At 53.2% G+C, this 15,335-nt stretch overlaps 1 protein-coding gene across 4 annotated transcripts in view; it reads right to left on the reverse strand.

The window, feature by feature from the left end:
• Positions 1-948: 948 nt before the first annotated feature.
• The window catches only part of P4HA2 (prolyl 4-hydroxylase subunit alpha 2), a 31,635-nt gene continuing 17,248 nt past the window's right edge, over positions 949-15,335 (reverse strand). For 2 of the 4 annotated variants that reach the window (XM_075996009.1, XM_075996010.1), the window contains 7 exons: positions 11,959-12,029; positions 11,612-11,711; positions 7,656-7,709; positions 7,008-7,073; positions 3,805-3,873; positions 3,318-3,414; positions 949-1,418 (listed from right to left, as the gene is read on the reverse strand). In XM_075996009.1, the coding sequence (XP_075852124.1) occupies positions 1,348-1,418; positions 3,318-3,414; positions 3,805-3,873; positions 7,008-7,073; positions 7,656-7,709; positions 11,612-11,711; positions 11,959-12,029 (528 nt within the window). In that variant the 3' untranslated portion in view covers positions 949-1,347. Of the gene's footprint in view, positions 1,419-3,317; positions 3,415-3,804; positions 3,874-7,007; positions 7,074-7,119; positions 7,180-7,655; positions 7,710-11,611; positions 11,712-11,958; positions 12,030-15,335 lie in introns of all 4 variants that reach the window. The other 2 variants (XM_075996011.1, XM_012762110.3) reach the window with 1 other exon arrangement.

Here is a 15,335-nt window from a genome sequence, read left to right on the forward strand (position 1 = left end):
GTGTATTGGCAGAATTATTGTATAGCCCTACTGTATACAACAAAACTGAATGAACCATAAAAATTAAACTACAGCTATACAGCAACAACATGGATAAATCTTAAAAATAAGATTGTTGAACAAAAGAAGTCACACACCCAAAAACACGTACTCTGATTCCATTAGTAAAAAGTCCAAAGAGAACAACAACTTATTTAGGGATTTAATCACAGGTGGTAAAACTACAAAGACGGGCAAAGAACGCCTGCCATAAATCACTAGATGATGGTTACCTCCAAAGTGCTGGGGGCCGGGATGGAGATGTGATACCACAGGGGCTCACAAGGGGCTCCCGAGGTATTCATTTGAAAACATTCTCTTCTCTCACCTGGGCGGTGATGACACAGATGTTCCCGCTCACCCCCATATCCTCTAAAGCAGGTGTCCTCAAACTATGGCCCAAGGGCCACACACGGGCCACCTAGCACATTTATCCAGCCCTCCGGGTGTTTTTGCCGCCACTGTCTGTCCTGCTTAGCAACCAGCTTGTCCCGGGCCCACCATGTGCACTATCCAACGGTCTGAGGAACAGTGAACTGGCCCCCTATTTAAAAAGTTTGAGGACTCCTGCTCTAAAGTATGCATCTACATGTCACGAACAATTCTGTAAGTGTATCTCAAAATACACTTCAAATTATAAACAGCAATACAAAGTATAGCAGCATCACAATTACATATGCTCTCTCTGCTCCCTGGGAGGCCAGGAGAGACTGTCTTCCCCACTTTCCAGAAAAGTGTACTGAAGCTTGGAAGAGACACAAGTGTTGAAACCAGGTCTGGAATCCAAGGCTAGGGTTTTGCCACTAAAGCATTCACTATCCAGACTCTTGCCTACACAGAGGCAATGCACAGGAAATGGTGAATTTGCTAAAAACTCCCAGTCTTAAAAAAATACTCCATATAAGGCTCTTTAAGGCTTCTGGCAGGGACATTTTATTTTTTGGTTAAAGCCACAATCAATAGAAATGCCATAAAAACAAACATGTAAACAAGGCATCAGCACTTTGGTTCACTGGAACATCTCACGCCTATACAACTGAGGTACAAAGGCACCTGGCCAGGTGCTGAACAGCCTCACTCTGCTGTGACCGCTCGGACTCTGGCCTCCAGGCCAGGGATGGCACAGGCTGAGCAGAGAGGCTGGGACCCTGGTCATACATGACCTGTCCCAACACGGTCCCCTCTGCTCCAAACACTGACTCCTCCAGAGACACGCCTGAGAACTGGAACATACAAAGGTGTCTGTCACGCTGAACTTGAAGACGACATGGGCTGTGAGGCAAGGAAGGGGAAGGACAGAAAGTGACGTCAATCAACTTCCGTGGATCCACACGGCCTCAAGAACTCCTGTCCTCGTTCATGGAACCACTTATTGGAGACTGTGAACAGAAAGCAAGTATATGTTACCATTTCATTGGTCAGTCCGGCAGCCAAAACTAATGACTCTTTCCTGTGACCCTCCACTGTCCCCTGGGAATCAGACAAGGGTAGGACACGGTCTCAGGCCTCAAGCTGCTCACAAACCCGGTGAGAAAGATGCACATGTGAACAGATTATTGAACAAAATTCTGCCAGTGACACAAGGTACACATGTGCAAGTTGCCATGGGAATAGAGCATCTGACGATGTGAGGGAAGAGGAAATCCCAGGGCTAGAATATAAGTTATCCTGGGAAGGAGACGGACACACCAGGTGGTCCCTCACCAACAAGGTCCCAGAAAGTGGGGACAGGATGGGAAGTCAAGACAGGAAGGACCTAGTGTGTGTCAAGGGTCTCAAGCAGCCTAGAGTTGCTGGGAGGCAGCAGTTGGGACCGAGAGGCAGTGTGAGGACGCAGTCAGCACTATGCTGGGCTGGACGTCACCCTCAGGTGCTACTAGCACAAGAGCAGCAGGGCTGGTGCCAGCACTGTCTGTCACACAAAGCCATGTCCTCAATACCCAGGAACCATGATGCCACTCATCAACACTCTGTCCCATAATGAATAAAAAATGTATTTCAATGCACTATTGGAGCCATGGAGCTTTTAAAAATATAATTTAACTTACAGTAACATACACGCTTCACTGAAAAACTCAGATTGTATACAAGGCTGATAATGATAAACAGCCATCTCCTAAGTCTTCCCACTGCCAGGCCCTACTCCCAGAGAACATTCAGCTCCTCTAGCTGTTTCTTCTGACAGTTGAGCTCACTTGTCTAGATAGCATGCTCACAGTTCTATTTCTCGACTTCCAACTTTGGAATTCTTTTATTCCACTCCGAAAATACATACTTACCCCCTCCCATCTTCCCAATATAGTTAAGTCACAAGGTTGAGTTGAATTAACATTCAGTGTTTATATTATTATGCCACAAAAGTGTTACCCCCGAGCCATCTAGTAGATGATATTTACATTTTCTTTCTTGTATATCGTTTTTTCTTTGAAGTCAGCAACTGCCTCATTTTCTTTTTCATTTGCTTAATTTTCTGTGAACCTAGAGCTATGTATCCCCAACACTCTCCTAGAGGGTGACACACGTGTCTCTTGGCGGTCACCTCCTGGTTCAGGACTCTCCGTGGTTGCTGCTCCCAGCAGCTCCCACAGCTGCTCCCAGGATGAGGCTCACGCTTCAGCCTCCGTGGTTTGGTCCCAGCCTCACCTTCTTGTCCCTTGTGCCACTGGCCTCCCCGTCTTCAAGCGACAAGGGCAGCTGGCCATCACACCCAGGATGCTGGCGTTAGCCTGTGCCTCGCTCTACATAGGCCTCGACTGCCTGGGACACTCCTTCCCTCTCTGCTTCCAGCTCTCCCCCCACCCCCCGGGACCCTCACCAGAGCCCACTGCCCTGAGACCCTTCTGGGACCTGCGGTGCGTACGCAGCTGCTCTTCCCCAGGGCTTCATCTCTGAGTGTTCCCAACCTGCTGTCTCGTCACATAACCAGCTGAAAGGACAGCTGCTCTTCCCTGAGGAAGAGCAGCTGTGTACGCACCACAGGTCCAGGAAGGCTCTCAGGACAGTGGGGTCTGGCGAGGGCCCTGGGGGCCAGGGGGACAGCTGGAAGCAGAGAGGGAAAGTGTGGCACAGGCAGTCGAGGCCCACGTAGAATGATGCACAGGCTAACGCCAGCATCATGGTATGAGGGAAAAAAGTAGGAGGGAAAAAAACCTCAGAAGGGAGACGGTCTTGGCTTTGTGCAAATTTGGCAGCCGTCAACTCCCAGCTCAGAGTCTAAAGCCACCACCAAAGCCCGGGCTGAGGCCACCCTGGCCAGCACCACCCCTCCAGCCACTCACCCCACTTGCAGCCCACGAGCACCGGGCAGGCGGCATGCCTTGTCCGGTAGTCGCCTTCCCCGCTGCGCAGGAGGTTGTACCAGAACACGGCTGTCCCCTGGGAGAAAGACGGGCTGTCAGAACACACTCTTGGAGACCAGTGCTGGGACCCGACCCCAAGCCCTACAGAGCTCCCACCCTGAGCAGAAACACCCTCACTTCCCCAGGTACGGGGGACACGGCTCTGGGCTCCAGCAAGAGAGGGTCCCCAGAAAGCACCTGCCTTTCACAGTGGGATGGATGGACGTCGGGCCACCCACCTGCCCACGAAGGGCTTCCCCTCCCATCCCGTCTCCCCAGGTAGAAGCTGGAACTACAGAGTCAGAGCCCGGGTAGGGAGGGGCTAAGCCACATGATAGCGGTTATCATGCAGGTCGGGGACAGGACTGGGGACGTGGATAAGACTGAGGCCTGCTTCAATCTCTGACCCACGCGCATTAGAACTTACCTTCTTGGGCCAAATCGCAGCCCCCAGATCAGGGAAGACGGTGGCTCCACCGGCTTCGACATCGCTCATCTGGAACACAAGACACAGAGCTTGGCCCTTCTGCCCATGGCCCTCAGAGCAGCTGTGCCATAAAGGACACGACGAGGTGACAGGTCACCCTCCTGTGCACACAGGTGACGCTGCCTAGAGGCTCCACTCCACGTTTGGCGCCGAGTAGAGAAAGGCTCTTCCTGGCCGGGCGTGGTGGCTCACACCTGTAATCTTAGCACTCAGGAAGGCCAAGGTGGGATGATCGTTTGAGCTCAGGAGTTCGAGACCAGCCTGAGCAAGAGCGAGACCCTGTCTCTACTAAAAAATAGAAAGAAATTAGCTGGACAACTTAAAACATGTAGAAAAAATTATCCAGGCATGGTAGCTCATGCCTGTAGTTCCAGCTACTCGGGAGGCTGAGGCAGGAGGATTGCTTGAGCCAAGGAGTGGGAGGTTGCTATGAGCTAGGCTAACGCCACAGCACTCTAGCCCAGGAAACAGAGTGAGACTCTGTCTCAAAAAAAATAAATAAATAAATAACAACAAAAAGGCTCTTCCCACGCCTGCCTGGTTCACTAGGACACTTTCCACAATGTGGGTATTCAAGAGCTGATGCCTGCAGGAGACCCAGATCCGGGCTGTCCTTGGACAGGAACAATCTGAATCTGTACCCAGAAAACGCCTGTGACCCCTTGAGTGCCCACCCAGCCCGGGCCTTCCCTAAACAACTGTGTCCAGGGAACGGCCCTGACCTGGAGCTCCTGGCTGCTCCCAGCACAGCCTGGCCCTGGTTAGGGCTGTTCCTCTGGCAGGTGGTTCCTCTACTCAGACTCCCCTTCCCAGGACAGCCGCCCTCCCAGGGCCACCTGCGTGGGCAGGTGGGGCGCCAGGGTTCTGCTTTCTCCCACGGCAATGCCTTAAATGAAAGTGAACACAGGTTCACAGTGGCAAGGCTACAGCCACACCACAGTGCAGGCCATGATCTGTGCCCAGAGCACACTCCTCTCCCATCCAGCTCTCTCAAGTTTTTTGTTCATAATGTAATAAAAATTAGACCTAAAAACAACTTCCACAGGACACACACCAGACTGACTGAAGGGTACTCGACAGACATATGGTGAATACATTTTTTTTTTTTTTGAGACAGGGTCTCGCTTTGTTGCCCAGGCTAGAGTGAGTGCCGTGGCGTCAGCCTAGCTCACAGCAACCTCAAACTCCTGGGCTCAAGCAATCCTCCTGCCTCAGCCTCCCAAGTGGCTGGGACTACAGGCATGCCCCACCATGCACAGCTAATTTTTTCTATAAATATTAGTTGGCCAATTAATTTCTTTCTATTTATAGTAGAGACAGGGTCTCACTCTTGCTCAGCCTGTTTTCTAACTCCTGACCTCAAGCAATCCGCCCGCCTCGGCCTCCCAGAGTGTCAGGATTACAGGCGTGAGCTACCACACCCGGCCTAGTGAATACATTTAAAACAAAACAAAAAAAAAACCTCTGATGGCTTCCCACGGCCCTGGAAAGCAAACCCAGACTCTTGTCTTGAACCCCAAGTTCCCTGACAGTCCCACCAGCCTCGACCTCCAGACACACCAGCCTTCTTCTATGTCTCCAACATAATGGCAAACTCCTTGTCTCTTAGAGACCCACACATGCTCTCTCCTCTGCCAGAAACTACCGTGTTTCCCCAAAAATAAGACCTACCCATAAAATAAGCCCTACCAGGATTTCTAAGCATTTGCGCAATAGGAGCCCTACTCCGAAAATAAGACCTAGTGATGGGCGTGGCCACGCATCGTATCTGCACAACCCATGCATTTCATCAAAGAGCGGTAAAGAAGGCGAGCAGCCCTTCTCATCTGCCCCATCATGACAGCTACTATCCCAGAGGTGACCGGAAAGGTGCCGGCAGCCCCACCAAGGTCGGCTCCCCCTGTCAGGTCCCGGCCATCCCGTGTGTGCTGCAAGCTGAGGCTTTCAGGGGAAAATAACGCATCCCCTGAAAATAAGCCCTAGGGTGTCACCTTGAGGAAAAATAAATATAAGACCTTGTCTTATTTTGGGGGAAACACGGTACGTCTCACCAGCTATTTTCTGTTCAACCTTCAAGTCTCCACTGAAATGCTGCTTTCCTAGGGTGGCCTTCTCTGAACTGCTACTTCTTCTAACACCTGTCTCCATGACAACTAAATAATCCTCTGTCCCATGTTCAAAGTCAGTCTCCCGTGTTAGACTCCAAGCATAACAAGAAAGAGAGAGCACGTGTCCTGCTCACCAGTCTGTCCCCAGCACAGTGCCCGGAGCACGACAACCACACAACGGAAACTTAAACAGAAAGAACAGATGTGGCGCCATCCCTCAGTGACTTGACAGCCTCTTTGGAGCTGCTCTCTCGGCAGAGGGAGAGGCAGCTGCTCCTCACGTGAGAGGCAAACCCAACGGCCTGCAGGCGGAGCGGAGGCAGCCGGCAGGACGCACCCACCAAGCCTCGAGGCAAACGCAGGCAGCTCTCATGGAAGAGACAGCCAAGACCAGCTCCTCGATCTGCTGCCAGGGAGCCCCCCAGGCGCCCATCCCAAAGTCCGGGCTCATCCGACAGGAGCCAGAAAACGCTGCAGCATGGATGAACCTGGGCACAGAGGTGCCAGCCACGGAAAGGCAAGTGCTCTGCGATCCTACTTTTATGAGTGTATGTGACGTGAGGACTCAAAAGCATAGAGATAGAAAGTGGGATGGTGGTTGCCAAGGGCTGGGGAGGGGAATCTGGGATTATTGTTCAAGGAGGACAGAGTTTCAGTTTTACAAGATGCCAAGTGATGGGAGTGGGTGTCAGTGAAGCTTGTGCATTATGAATGTATTTAATGCCACTAAACTGCACACTTAAAAACGGTTAAGCTGGTGAATTTTATGTTATGTGTATTTTACCACAATTTTAAAAACTGGCCAAAAAAAAAAAAAAAAAATAGCAGAGCCAGGGGAAGTCCTGGTGGGGCGTGGGGACCACACCAAAGGAAACAGAGGCCAGCTCGCTCTTCTCCAGACAGAAGGTGCCAGGCCCAGAAGAACCTGAGAACCGGCCCCGGCCCGGCAGCGGGTGGCCATCAGCCCTGACGGGGTGGGATATGAGACCCCTGGACCCGGGTCCCCTGGGGCCCATGAGCACACGTCATACTCACGTAGTTCAAGAACGTGGCCACACGGTTCCCCGTCCCTAAACGCTTGAAAGCATCTCGCTCATGGTTCTATAAAATTAAGTGAGAGTGAACAGGCGGCCGGACCGGTACTTACGTAGTTAAGAAACGTCGCTAACCTATTCCCCTCCGTTTTGAGGCCGCTGTCAAAAGGTCGCTGCAACAGACAACAACTCTCACCCAAGTCTGCCCCCAACTTCACCCGCCACCCCCGGACGAGGGCCAAAGGGTCGGGGGAAGGTGGTAAGTGTGCGTCCCGTGAACCAGCCTGGAGCGTGCGCCCAGGATGCCAGAGGGACTGGGGGTGGCAGGGAAGAGGAAGGGGAGCAGGAACAATTTTCAGACCCGGGGAGGCTCTTTGCTTGAGAATCAGGGCAAAGAAGGACAGGGTCAGGGCAGCAGGAACAAGCCGCATCGGCAGGGGGAAGAGTCAAGCTCCACTGGGCTTCGCAGGCCCTGTGGTTCCAGGCTTGGGAAGTAAGAGTCCCCCTGGCCAGGCGGAGGTCAGCGTGGGACTGGGGAATGGGGGCGGGGAAGGGGGAGGGGAACTGCTGATATGGAGGCTGAAGTGCTTCTAGAAGCTCTAGCCTTCTTCTCAGGGCCCTCTGAAAGTACCCACAATTCATGCCTTACCCTGGAGAAGTCAAAGTGTGGCTCGTACTGTCCTCCCATTCCGTAATTGGCAACCTGGTGGGAAACAGCAGCGTGACTGGCCCTGCAGAAGCCCATCTCCCCAGGGCAACCACCTCCCAGGCCTGAGAACAGCCAGAACCCCTGGGCAGCCTCTCTAAGCTGGAGGAGGACCACACCCCCCCAGCATGGGCAGAGCAGACGTCACAAACGTGTCTGCAGCTGTGAGCGCGCGCCAGGCTGCAGCACAAATGAAGTTTTCCTAAGAGAAGAGGACGGGCGAACTGCAGGCGGTCACTGCAGGAGGCTCTGGCCCGTCACCCACACTCACTCAGATGGCAGCAGAGGGAGCCAGCCCTCCCTGAGGCAGGCCCCGGCCTGGGCCCTGTTTGGGAGACAGTAGTGATAAGGTAATCCAGAGGAGAGTCTGTAACACACTCAAGACTGGGGGACGGTTTTAACACTAGTTTGGAGCTACAGATGCCTGGCAGTGCTCCGCCTGATGGAGAACTTCTGCGTCCACGTGAGGCCACAGGACGTGGGTGGCCGAGAACTGCTGCATCCTCAGCATCCCAGCGCGGGCCCGGACCTGCGGTGAGACCTCAGGCCCCTGCGGCTATGGCAACTGCCAGGTATCATTCGTTAGATCAGAAACTATAAATTCCTTTGTGAGAAGACTATCTGCACAACGTCAAGTCCAAAATCATGATGATCACTTTTAGCTGTGGTGGATGGAATGAGACACGCAGTTCAGGATGAAGTGCAGAATCTGATGTGGAAGTTGGATAGGTCACGTGTCACCACCAACATCCAACTGGGAACGGTGGGCTGTTGTTTCTTTTTTTCTAAGACAGAGTCTCACTTTGTTGCCCAGGCTAGAGTGAGTGCCGTGGCGTCAGCCTAGCTCACAGCAACCTCAAACTCCTGGGCTCAAGCAATCCTCCTGCCTCAGCCTCCCGAGTAGATGGGACTACAGGCATGAGCCACCATGCCCAGCTAATTTTTTCTATATATATTAGTTGGCCAATTAATTTCTTTCTATTTATAGTAGAGACAGGGTCTCACCCTTGCTCAGGCTGGTTTCAAACTCCTGACCTCGAGCAATCCGCCCGCCTCGGCCTCCCAGCTAGGATTACAGGCGTGAGCCACCACGCCTGGCCAGGCTATTGTTTCTTACTGACACCATGGAAACCTCTGGGGCTTAGCTAGTAGTTCTCAGAAAGTTCATATTTTTTATATATTGGCATATCTTTTTGGCAATTCTAACAGGTGAGAGATGCTAAAAAAAAAAAGGCAATAATAGAGATGGGGTGGAGAGTGCAATTAGGAAGACAGCCAGGGCAGCAGAGGCGCTGCCTGATCAGCCTCTTGCTCTAGGGCACGAGGTCAGCTAATCACGCAGACTGTTGGCCTTGATCAGGGCCACGGGAGTCCCGAACACCAGCTCTGATGTGGAGGAAGCAGTGGCAGATGTCTTTTTTTTTAGACAGAGTCTCACTCTGTTTCCTGGGCTAGAGTGCCATGGCATCAGCCCTGCTCACAGCAACCTCAAACTCCTGGGCTTAAGCGATCCTCCTGCCTCAGCCTCCCAAGTAGCTGGGACTACAGGCATGTGCCACCATGCTCGGCTAATTTTTTTTCTGTATATTTTTAGTTGGCCAATTAATTTTTTTTTTTTTGAGACAGTCTCACTTTGTTGCCCAGGCTAGAGTGGGTGTCGTGGTGATTTTCTTTCTATTTTTAGTAGAGACGGGGTCTCGATCTTGCTCAGGCTGGTTTCAAACTCCTGACCCTGAGCAATCCTCCCGCCTCAGCCTCCCAGAGTGTTAGGATTACAGGCCTGAGCCATCGAGCCCAACCGCAGATGTCTTTTTTTGAAAAACAAAACAAAACAACAAAAACCCTGCTCCAAGAAGACAGATAATGCCAAGATAACGCCAACAGGGATGTATCCGGAGCAGGGGGTTCTGCCGCCCTGCGATGCTGGTGCTCCCCTGCGCTCGGCCAGCGGGATGCGGCGGAGTCCTCCGGATGTGCTCACTCTGCAGAACTTACTTGAAATTACAGAACACAGAGCTGAACTGAAAAAAACCATATACAATTTTCACAATACTGTTCGCAAAGGCGTCAGCATGTTTTTGAAAACTCTGGTGGACTTCACACAAATCCATAAAGACAAGCTCCAAAATTGGTTTTCCTTTTCTTTCTTTCTTTTTTTTTTTTTGCTACAACATGCATCTGCAAACAAAATTGGTTTTCCAGTTGCTGACGCAGCTATGGAGGAAAAAGGTGAGTGCTCATTTGCTTGGGTGTGCTTAGGCAAAAGTTCAGAAAATCCTTTCCACATGATCTTCAGTCCGTATCCTAATGAGACTTGTGGCTGGCCAGACTCAGATGCCAAGCCTAACGGAGAAGGTTGCTGTCTTTAAATGTGCAGAAACTACGATCAAATAGAGGATCTTCGGGACTCTAAAGATGCCAGTGCAGGCAGCCGGGCATGGTGGCTCATGCCTGTAATTCTAGCACTTTGGGAGGTCAGGAGTTCGAAACCAGCCTGAGCAACAGCATGAAACCCCATCTCTACTATAAATAGAAAGAAATTAATTGGCCAACTAATATATAGAGAAAAAATTAGCCAGGCATGGTGGCGCATGCCTGTAGTCCCAGCTACTCGGGAGGCTGAGGCAGCAGGATCGCTTGAGCCCAGGAGTTTGAGGTTGCTGTGAGCCAGGCTGACGCCACGGCAGTCACTCTAGCCTGGGCAACAAATCAAGACTCTGTCTCAAAAAGAAAAAAATAAAATAAAATAAATAAAGATGCCAGCACAACTTCCCTGATGGTGTCTCAGGTCATTGGTCTCACAACAGAACCCAGAAATTCCTAAGATCAGCAGGGAGCTCAGCCAGTGCTGACTTGAACTCAACACCCGAGAGGATACATCATTCAGGAGCTTCACCCAACATCTCTCAGCATGGTGCCACCATGTTTCTTCATAATCACCTTGGAAGCCAGGATCCCAACAGAAGTGCTTTGACAAGGACACCCCACCTCCGCCTGCTAACTGGCCAAGCCTCTCACTCCTACCAACATACTAATATGACCGCGTTGGGTGTCCTGGTTCCTTCCGCTTCTGTGTCCTGACTCAAAATCACAGAGCTGCAGGTATTTTCTGGCAGGTTTAAACCCAAACCAGAACCTTGAACATTCCCAGGCACTGATAAAGGCATCTAGGTCGTTGCCCAAAACACTGAAAGAAACAAGCCCTGCCCTGAGCCTAATTCCATAAACCCTCACGTTAACTCCACACCCGACCCCTCACTGCAGACAGACACAGGGAGAACACCCTTTTCTCCCACTGTCCTGGTGAGAATCGCTGCAGCCACCCACTCTGTAAGCTCCCCTAATAAACGCTTTGGTCTGTCCCTAGAGTTTAGTGCATCTTTCTTGGGAATCCCAAGGGGCCCCATCGCGGGGTAGTTTGGGGCAGTCCCTTGCGGGAACTCCCCTGCCACCACTTTGGGGGCAGCCCCAGCCATGGCTTCAGCAGGACACAACATACAGAACACCTCACCCCCAACCACATTTGTCTCTGACACGGAACCACGACACTAGAATACACTTTCAGCTCTCTGAGAGTGTCCCTAGGACAATTCAGGACTTGAGTTTCTGCAGCCAAGAGGACACAGATGAGCCTGCCACACCCACCACTGGTCCCAGCTCCCACCACACCTGGGCACACACTGGATGCTCAGTTGGCATCTGCTGCACGTTAACTGTTCGATGCCAGGGGACAAGATTAGTTCCGGTGTCCTGACATGCGATCACTCCATATCCACAGCACCAGATTCGGCACCATATCCACACAATTGATTCGGCGAGCCTGTTTCCAGGCACCCTGAGAGACCATCTAGCCAGAAATACCCCCCTCCCAGCTCCCGTGGTCCCCAGACTAGACGTACCTGCAGCAACTCTGCAGTCTGCACCGTGAGCCCCGTGATGTGCTGCATCCGCCGGTTCACACGGGCCACAACGGGGTCGTCGTCCTCCTCCAGCCAGGAGCTGGGCCGGAAGAAGAAGAAGAGGAAAGACAATGGGGAGGGCAGGCCTGGAAGACGTGCTGCACGCTCAGCCCAGAGTCAGGCCAGCACCAGCAGGGAGCACGGCATGAGCACTGCACAAGGGTGAGGAGGTGCCGGAAGGCAGGACGAGCCGAGCCAGGCTCTCCGGGGCAGCCCCAGGGAACCTCGGAGTTGGACTGAGCTCTTCCTGCTCCTCCTCCTCTTCCACCACCAGCACCTTTGCGTACCTTTTGGAAACCCTGTAGCTGGCAACGGTGAGGACACCTGTCTTGGGGTCACGAACGGTGGCTCGTGCGAGCTGGAAGACAAGAAAGGAGGACAGACTTACCCTTTTTGCCTTGAGCACTTTTCCAGGGAGCACTGAAGCCAGATCGGTGGCCGTGTTAGCCGGGGTGGAGGCTTTGCAGGCAGTGAGTGCCCAGCAAGGTCCCGGATCCCGCAGACAGGTCAGGGCAGAAGTCTGCGCCCTGCACCTGCCCCATCTGCCGCCAGACCCTGGCTGGCCACTGCCCTGCTCGGTCAGTGCTCACCCTGCCTCCCGTCCAGGTCTGTGCTCCTGCAGAACACGTCTGTGGAGTCTGCCCCGTCTGCCCACGTGCCTGCCTGACCAGGCCACGCGCCACCCCGCCTGAGAACGGCCTGCGCCCACTTGCTCCCCCCACACTCAGACTGCACCACCATCCTGAGCCTCAACCTCATGTGCTTCTCCCAACTTAGTAAGTGCCACCACCCTGCTGTGCCTCGGTGGCCTCTGCCAAGAAACCCACTCAAACACTCTGTTGTGCCGCCTTGCGCTGGGCTCCCACAGCCGTGAGAAGTCAGGACAGAGGCAGTTTCCCCTCCCCGGGGACCTTCACAAAGTCAGATGATGAATCCGAGAAAGGATTCCCCAAGTTACAATACGTGAGCCACTCCTTGGCAGCCCCCCACCCACTACCCGTGCTCATGCACACCTCCTCACATGCCTCACCTGCCCAGTGTCCACAGATAGGCTCAGCCACACTTCCAGGGGGACCTGCTGCCCAGAGCCATCCACAGCAACGGTCCCCGTGCTGTGGCAGTGACTGGCCTAAGGGTGCAGCCACAGGCCCAGACACTCCTACCTGACAGCGCTTCTCCCTAATTTCAATACACATCTGATGAGCGCCCGCCAGGCGCCCGGCACCACTGCGTGACTGAGACAGGACCCTGCCCTGTCAACTCTGTCAAGTGGAGAAAGAAAAAACCAGCCGGGTAGTTGCAGCACAGCACAGGTGAGCTTGATGTCCTACGGGAGCTCAGCCTGTAATAGATTCTCGAAAATAGCTTCCCAGAGGAGGAGGCCACCTGGCTGAGACTGAAGGGCAGACATGAGGTGGCTGAAGTGGGGGACATCACAGGACAGGGAAGGAGCAACAGTGCAGAGGCCATCGGGTGACAATGAGCACGGCCCTGGCTGTGGATTAGAGGCCATGGGAGGGCAGGTGTGGTGGCTCACGCCTGGAATCCCAGCACTCTAGGAGGCCGAGGCGGGAGGATCGCTTGAGCTCAGGAGTTCGAGACCAGCCTGAGCAAGAGCGAGACCCCAATTCTTTTTTAAAAAATAAATAACAGAGGCCACGAAAACAGCAAGAGATGAGAGCGGGCTGGAGACAAGCAGGGCTCGGGACTAGATGCAACCTGGTGGCCAAGGAGAAGTGCTGAAGGTTTCACGCGGGGGGGAGGGGGCACACGAACTCTGCATGTGGGAAGGATCGCTATGAACACTTCATGAGAACTGACTGCAGAGGGGCTGGAACGAGAACCAGGGAGTCAGTGAGGGGCCTCGGCAGGAGTCAGGGTGAGAGATGGCGACAGCCTGGGCCGGGGGCAGCAGAGGGACGGAGGGGCGCAGAGGGGCCAGGAGTCTGATGGGGTGGAACCGGCCGACCAGGACGCCGTGCTGCCGTGTGTGCTGGTGAGACGGCCACACCCCCAGGACAGATGGCGTCCCTCATCCCCCTGCAGACCCCTCCTGAGCCCCAGCTCACGCCGGTCCCTCTCTGCTGACAGTGGCAGCCACGGCTAGACCCCATCTGAAAATCTGAGCCCCCGCACTGACCTGGCACCCACAGACAGGCTCCAGGCAGCTGTGCCCTGCCCTGGGGACAGACGGGCTATTCTAAACACAAGCCGGGGACCGCGGCAGCTGCCGGCATTCCCCGCGGGCCCAGCTAAGCCACTGGCCCCACTTCAAAGTCGGAATGGCTCGTGTCCCCAGCAAGCTCCGGAAAGGAGAGGTCGGCTTGTCGCGGCCAGTGCGCCTGGCTTCTGTTCAAAGGCGTTTTCCCAACACTCCCCCCACCCCCGCCACGAACACGGGTACACATGTATGTGCACAGAAATGCTCCCGGCATCAGGGACGGAAGGATAGCTGGGAAATCTCTCAGGAAATCCTGGCTCCACGGTGGCTCCCTCGCCTGGAAACCAGGAAAGCAGTTTTGTTCCCTGGAGGAGTCTGGAGAGGACCAGGGAGTGGAAAGGGGGTCCTGGTCCCCGGGCTCCACACACTGGCCAGACCCTCCCTCAGCCACAGCAGTGACGCCGACAACTGACTGAGCTCTAGTGTCCTGGCGCCTCCGGCCAAGGCTGCTCCAAGACGAGGTCCAGGGCCTGGGACAGGAGCCTGTCTCAGGTCTCGCCATGGCGTGGGGCCTCCCGGCCTGTCCCGTGCCACCAGGAGCAGAGCAACAGAGAGTCCCACCAAGTCCCCTCCCAGGCACAGTGACGGGGCCAGGGGGAGGACCCGGCAGCAAGAAGTTCTTGGAAAGATGCCAAATGGGAGCAAGTCTCTTATGAACCAGAATCAGAAGAATAATTTTATAACATGACATATACACGAAACCGACAGACAACTGCACACTTAGCAACGAAACACCAGAGGAATTTCCAGGAAATCCAGGAACGAGACAAGGATGTCTATTGTATCGATGCTCGAGAAGTCTGGGCAGTTCAATAAAACAAGAAAAACAAAGGCACTGCAAGTATTGGGGCGGAGAAAACAAAATTTTCCTTATTTGCAGATGATGATACTATCCAGGCAACCTAAGAGAACTGGCTAAAACCCAAAAAAGAAGTGAGTTCTACCACTAGCCGTGAGCTGTGCAAGCCTCAGCTTCCTCATGGGTGAAATCAAGGTGTGACACCGCCACTTAAGAGACATAACAGCAAACATACGTTAACCACTCAGAACAGGTCTTGTCATACTTATGAACTCAGTAAACACTAGCTATGACCATGAAATATTTTTTAAATCAATAGTTTAGCATGTGATAGTAAACTGACATCATAACGTAACTAGTTAAAATACAATGATGAGGAAACAAAGCTGCAAAAACAAAAAACACTGCCTAGAAATAAACTGAACAAGAAATGTGCACGGCCGATATGAAGACAACTTTAATTTTTTTTTTTTTTTTTTTTTGAGACAGAGTCTCACTTTGTTGCCCAGGCTAGAGTGAGTGCCGTGGCGTCAGCCTAGCTCACAGCAACCTCAATCTCCTGGGCTCAGCGATCCTATCGCCTCAGCCTCCCCAGTAGCTGGGACTACAGGCATGCGCCACCATGCCCGGCTAATTTTTTCTAT

Source organism: Microcebus murinus, chromosome 21 (assembly GCF_040939455.1).
Source record: "Microcebus murinus isolate Inina chromosome 21, M.murinus_Inina_mat1.0, whole genome shotgun sequence".
Classification (NCBI taxonomy): Eukaryota; Metazoa; Chordata; class Mammalia; order Primates; family Cheirogaleidae; genus Microcebus; species Microcebus murinus.